The sequence below is a fragment of the Aspergillus eucalypticola genome (genome assembly GCF_003184535.1).
Source record: "Aspergillus eucalypticola CBS 122712 chromosome Unknown BO83scaffold_8, whole genome shotgun sequence".
In the NCBI taxonomy this organism is placed as follows: domain Eukaryota; kingdom Fungi; phylum Ascomycota; class Eurotiomycetes; order Eurotiales; family Aspergillaceae; genus Aspergillus; species Aspergillus eucalypticola.
The window spans coordinates 582,532-588,653 of NW_020290282.1; the positions used below are offsets into that span (position 1 = coordinate 582,532).

The window sequence follows — 6,122 nt, forward strand, 5'->3', positions numbered from 1 at the left end:
TGACCTCCCCCTACGACTAAACTACGGAGGTACACAATGATACTACTTACTTACTAGTACTAGTTCACCCGTCAGTGCGTCGCTTAATGCCTTCCCAGTCCAGTCCTCCGCCTCTGCAGTAGTCACCCTGTTGTGTCCCAGGAAGGAGTCTGTCAATCGTTTCTGTCGCCTTCCCCTTCTCTGACCCTCTTTTCTCTTTCCTGCTTTCAACCCAGTCGCTCTTTTTGGCCTTCTATTAGGACATTATTGTTTTTGTGCAATTTTTTATTCCTATTTTCATTGGATTTTCATCTTTCCCAACTCTTCATACTACTACTCTCGCTTCTTCAAAACTGTTGTGGCCCCTAGGTCGAGCTTCTATTATCTGGATACTCGGATTTATCTCGAAGGGCCATAAAAGAATCTCCCCTGTTGCTGTGAATGCGAATCCACCCTTGGCCGATTTCCCTTCCTGAACCGCCCGTTCAGGCACGCTCATTAAACTCTTCCCGACAGAAAGGGGTGCTTGAAACGACCGGTCCAAAGGGCCCTTCCCCGCCAGGGACCGCTTACCCCCAGGCCAGACACCACACTCTTTCATCACTATCTTTACTCTAATCCTCACCTACTACCATCCTCTGACCCTCTACTGTCGGTCTATAGCCGACCAGTTCTCCACGTCAAGGCCTGGTCCCATCTACGTCACTCGTCCTCAACGTCGGCCCTTGCAAACTATCCGTACTCTTCTTCCACTACCCCGGAGGACCGTCGCGACACGTCCAGCTCCAAGGACATAGGAGTGAGAAAAGACCACCAGGACTATCGACTTTTGAAAGTGGCTCTGAGAGGTTCAAAGGGTTACGCAGGTCGTCCCTTATTCTTCGATCAACCTCCCTCGCTGTATCTTTGAGGTCACTTCTCGCCAAACTCAACCAAACCTTACCCCTTGGGATCCTTTCTTACGTCGACCATGTACCACACCACGAAATCATTCACGATGCGGTCGGCTCTTGCAGCCTCAGCCCTTCTCCTATCCATCAGTCTGCCTGCAACATATGCCTATACCGAGGAATACAATGGCTGTTACTCCGACTCGACGCCACTGAAAGATCAGGGAACCTATACATATCAGAGTGATGGATACTGTCAGAAGCTGTGTTTGAAGGACAACTACTCAGTCTTTGCCCTGCATAATGGGCAGGACTGTCTTTGCGGTAACCTGCTACCTGCCTCGTCAGCAAAGGTTGATGACAGCAAGTGTAACATCGCATGTGCCGGCTGGCCTTCTGTGGACTGTATGTTTTCCGGTTTTGGGCCTCAGATGGCACATCTGCTAACGGTGACAATATAGGCGGTGGCAGCAGTACTTATTCCGTCTACCTTACTGGCATTGAGGATGACGTCGACCATTATTCCGCCTCGAGCACAAGTACCTCCAGCAGCGAGAGCGAAACGTCTACAACATCAACCCAGGAAGCCCATGTCGTCACTAGCTCTGGCACCACACAAACCGTGTATGCAACGTCCGGGACCGATGCGACCGCATCTGCAACTACCGAGGGTGCCACTGAAGCTCCAAAGAAGAAGAGCTCAAGTGCCAACACTGCTGCCATTGCAGCCGGCGTTGTCGTGGGTGTAGTAGGAGCTTGTGCTCTTGCTGGCGCTGGCTTCTTCCTGTGGCGCTTCAAGAACCGCAAGTCGCAATACCGTCGTAGTGTTGGTGTGGACAACTATGGCAACCCGATGTCCCAGCACTCCATGTCGGATTCCCGTTTCGATGGTGATTTCATGGCGCAGCGCCGTCAGAGCAATGGCAGCATCGATGATGACCAAGACTTCTCTCGTCGCATCCTGCAGGTGGGCTTAACTGAACGATGACCAGATATGAAGAGTTCCGGCTAACAGGTACTAGGTGACTAACCCTGATCGACGCTAGAAGGGATGCGTTCGCCAGCTTTCCATGGACAGCGCCATTTGTGGACCAAGATCCTATCTGTGCATGTCTTTCAACGATAGAGCCATGCCCTGCCAGATATCCTCCTCCTACCTTACACAACCTTCGCTTGTCACCATAGATTCACCCTTCACGACAGCTATCCTTTCCCTCCTTTTATTATTCCTGCTGGACTATACAGCGACCTTGCAATACCAGTGCATGTTTGCAGATAGGATATGATGACCCCTTCAGCCACTGGCTACGAAAAGCACATTCGCTCCATACGTGTGGTATGTGCCGCCCGTGGCGGATAGCAACCCTCCCGGAGCGTTGTTGAGAAAGCCGACCGTGACTTTTGCTTTAGTGAAGGCTTGCGGCTCTTCAGAAACACCCAGGTCACTAGCCATTGATGATGGTTACATTTTCGACTTGGGGTTCTCTGTCTCATCAAAGGGCTTCTCAAGGTCAAGGACTCGACGAGTCGGGCTGAGGTATATCAGTTTCAGGATCTCATTTTTGATAAGGCGTTATTTGAAGTGGGCTGTATTCTAGTCGATTACCCTCGTGGACAGCATTTATTTTTCCCAAACCTTTTTGTTATTGAGCCGAGAACCCCCCAATTGTTGTATTTCTGCGATGCTTGTTTCTATGGCGGTGGGCCGCGCGTGCTTGTCATGGGTACTACATACAGTAGCCTTGACTGGAAGATTGTAAGTACTGTGACGGACAGCCCTGTAGTTAATGTGAGGATGAATGTGTACCATGTGCGTGATGCATTGATTATCAGTCAATCATCTTGTAGCTGTAATGATGGTTTTTTTTCTTTTCTCCTTATGCAATGACCATATAGACCTCGGGGTTTGGTAGCGTGATGACCGATGAATAACGATATTTCTTTCCACAAGTAGGCAGCCATATGATCTCGTCTGATACTATATACTGTTATCGCCAATCATATAATTGGTGTTTTATCCGAATTGATGTGGTTGAACTTGTTACTTAATAGTAACTACGCGGACACTAGTACCATATTGAAAGATATATATTCATCTGCACCTTCACTACCTACGTCAAGGGTAACATCATCTACCATATGATGTCTATGTATGACGCACGAAGACATGTTCAATACTATTATTACTAATCCCTGCTTGGAGTCAAATAGTTTCGTGGATACAACTAACTATGACCTGCTAGTTTTAATCATCGACAATTAAGTTACTTCCCAGATTTGGGTTCATGAGGGATTGAAGTTCAGTTGCTGATCTCTGTTTTTTGTGTAGTTAGTAGTAGTACTACGGTGGAGGAGGGCTTGATGGGTAAGTATATGTTGATAAATACAGTACTATTTAGTAGTTAGCTAGCTAGCTAGTTAGCTAATGCTAGTTAGTATGTGGGAGTTCATTGTCCCTCTAATCATAAAGTAAACTACTAATTGCCCCCTTCATGAGTTTTTATTAGTTGCCAGGCTTTTTGGGAGGGGGGATATCGGTGATGATTCCATAGTACTATATATATATATGTATATATACGCATACCACTATCTACTACGTTGCTACCAACAGCGCTAGTAGTCATACTTATATATATCAACAAGGGATTTATAGTCATCACGTCTGATAGATATCAATAGGCGTAGTATAATCATTAGTCAAGAAGATCAGGTACTACATTGGTTGGTGGTATCCAGTCGCTTTTTCTTAGAGCGGGTTGTACTTCGCTTATGATGATCATGTAAATAGTATAAGTAGTTGGGAGAAGATTCTCAAAAAGCAGTGGTAGTAGTAGTAGTAGTAGTAGTAGTAGTAGTAGTAGTAGTAGTAGTAGTAGTAGTAGTAGTAGTAGTAGTAGTAGTAGTAGTAGTAGTAGTAGTAGTAGTAATTCATTTAAATGCATGGGTATGTTATTCACACGACTCATGTACAGAGTATAGAAGAGGACTATTATGGGTGTTCTTTCTGAGTACTACGTGGACTAATCGTCGAGGTTAGTAGGTGGGATTTGGTTTGGTTATGTGGTTTGTATCGATTGGAGCATGATGTATGATGGCCCAGGTGAGAACTACGTGGTTTGAGAAGTCGATCTACGTTTCAAGATAGAAGGAGCAAGAGTTGCAGCGGGCATGCCGCGCCTTCCTCATTCGATTAGTTAACCGCATTACATCTTCTACGAAGAAGACCCTAGATAGTTACAATTGAACATCATCATCTGCTTTGCCTACGTTTGTTCCTCCTACGTTCGATTAGATATAGATCCTAGACCCGTTCGCTCCAGTACGGAGCAAGAGTGATAACAGAATATGATGATGTGTTTCTGGTTAAGTAGCTTTCGGTATTTGGTCTATAAGGTAGGAGAGAGTGTCTTCTTGATGCAGTGTGATTGCTTTGATGGATGTAATGACTGCTTGTGATATTGTCGATGAAGTATTCATTCGGAACATGAGAGGACAATGGTTCATGTGTACGTCACTTACTAAAGGGGAACAAAGAGCCGACCAACAGGATTGCGCGGGCCGGAGAGTTCTTAGGAATGCGGGGAGAGGCAGTCTGTTCCGCAAGCAAGTTTGGTGCACTTCTTTGTCCGGATATTCTCCGACTTAGCAACTTCTTCACTGCACTTCACCCTTGAGGTCCTCTGAATGTCTTCCTGACGAGATACACCGCAAGTGGTGTGTGTGTGTGTACAGTTTTCATCTATATTCCACTCTGCACATACCTGTATAGGAAGGAGACGAGAGGTCTACGGCAGTTATGTCTCGCAGGAACAACATGAACACGAAAAGGGATGTCAATGTCAGTCTGCAGCAGCCCCTGAACGAGTCGGAGTCGGAGCCGAACCGGACACCGAAAAAATCGAGACTAGAATTCAGCTCCAACGATGGCGATGATAAGCGCAATGGTCTGGACCAGTTCGTGGCCTATCCTATCCACAAGGTCAATCGGCTCCTGGAGCCTGGACCCATTTTGCTTGTGGCGACCGGCTCCATAGCCAACAAGACGCACAACATAATGACAATGGGTTTCCACATGATGATCCAGCACGAAGGACCAACACTTGTCGGTGCCTGCATTGGGCCGTGGGACAAGAGCTATGATAATTTGAAGAAGACGGGCGAATGCGTGCTCGCCATTCCTGCAGTGGAGATGTTGGAGAAGGCCGTTGATATCGGCAACTGCAGTGGGGAAGATGTCAACAAGTGGGCCAATTTTGGAATAAACCCGGTCCCAGCTCCTGATCCTGCATCTGCAGATGGGTTGTGGGATAGAAAAGGGGGTAAGGAAGGGAGAGCACGGGCGCCTTTGGTTGGAGGGAAGGATGTTATAGCCAACATTCAGTGTATGGTTGAGGACCGAGCGTTGGTGGCAAGGTACAATCTGTGGGTGCTGAAGGTGACTGGAGCATGGATCAATAGAGACATGGATCTAGAGTATGGCCAGGGAAGCAGAGACCCAGCAGATGACGACGATCGTGTTGGTGGTGGCAAACGAAGGAAGAGGGAAATGAAGATGGCTCACCATCGCGGAGATGGCCGGTTCGTGATTGACGGAGAGGAAGTCGATTTGAGAGATAGGATGGTCAAGTGGAAGGAGTTCCAGGATTAGGCTCGTCAGGGGCAATATCTGTGTTGTGATCCGCTCATCCATGACCTGCAGCTCGATGTAACAGGATTGCAGTATGCTGATTCGTCTCATACAAGGTATGCACACAACTCTGCCATTGTTTCGGTAAGCAGATGGTAGGGTTTAGAGGCACTGAGACAATTGTGACAAAAGCCCTTGCCTAGTGCATCCTAGTCTGCACAGCTGGCAACTTTGCCCTGTTGATAGTGTCATGCTTAAATTGCGATTGCAGGATCTGTGAACGAGTCAGCGCTGAACAGTAACCCAACATGTTGGTTCTGGTTGGTGCCTGTTGGTGGCTGTTCCTGCTACATTGCCCGCATGAAAGTTGGTTACACAGTGGAGGAATACCGATAGTCCATGTGGAGGAGTAGCGATGTCTCAGCAGAAGTGAATGGGCTAGGAAACCATACTGGCATGTATCTGTCAAATGACGGCATTGATACACAAGGCGGAATCACCATACTAGATCGAACAGCGCTCTTCTTCTCGCGTGAAAGGATCATCTGGAATCTTCTAGGGGCAAAGATGCCTCGTGGCAAGTGACCCCGCTGTCTTGCGATCCCGGTCGTATCGAAGTACTGCAT

General features: G+C 47.4%; 2 protein-coding genes across 2 annotated transcripts; both read left to right on the forward strand.

Annotated features, from left to right (window-relative positions):
• The first annotated feature begins 765 nt into the window (after window positions 1–765).
• Window positions 766–2,045, forward strand: BO83DRAFT_237410 (WSC-domain-containing protein). The gene is made up of 3 exons (XM_025526941.1): window positions 766–1,274; window positions 1,331–1,836; window positions 1,892–2,045. The coding sequence occupies exons 1-3, from the start codon at window positions 950–952 to the stop codon at window positions 1,913–1,915; spliced, it is 855 nt and encodes a 284-aa protein (XP_025389698.1). The 5' UTR covers window positions 766–949; the 3' UTR covers window positions 1,916–2,045.
• A 2,479-nt stretch (window positions 2,046–4,524) lies between these two features.
• Window positions 4,525–5,689, forward strand: BO83DRAFT_377180 (flavin reductase family protein). Its single transcript, XM_025530920.1, has one exon. The coding sequence runs from the start codon at window positions 4,684–4,686 to the stop codon at window positions 5,515–5,517; it is 834 nt and encodes a 277-aa protein (XP_025389699.1). The 5' UTR covers window positions 4,525–4,683; the 3' UTR covers window positions 5,518–5,689.
• Window positions 5,690–6,122: the final 433 nt, after the last annotated feature.

What these genes read in the sequence shown, in the direction of transcription:
- BO83DRAFT_237410 (XM_025526941.1), top strand. Translation starts at nt 950, where the DNA reads ATGTACCACACCACGAAATCATTCACGATGCGGTCGGCTCTTGCAGCC. An exon ending in CGGCTGGCCTTCTGTGGACT is followed by an intron (nt 1,275 to 1,330) that starts GTATGTTTTCCG and finishes GTGACAATATAG; the next exon opens with GCGGTGGCAGCAGTACTTAT. An exon ending in TCTCTCGTCGCATCCTGCAG is followed by an intron (nt 1,837 to 1,891) that starts GTGGGCTTAACT and finishes AACAGGTACTAG; the next exon opens with GTGACTAACCCTGATCGACG.
- BO83DRAFT_377180 (XM_025530920.1), top strand. Translation starts at nt 4,684, where the DNA reads ATGAACACGAAAAGGGATGTCAATGTCAGTCTGCAGCAGCCCCTGAAC.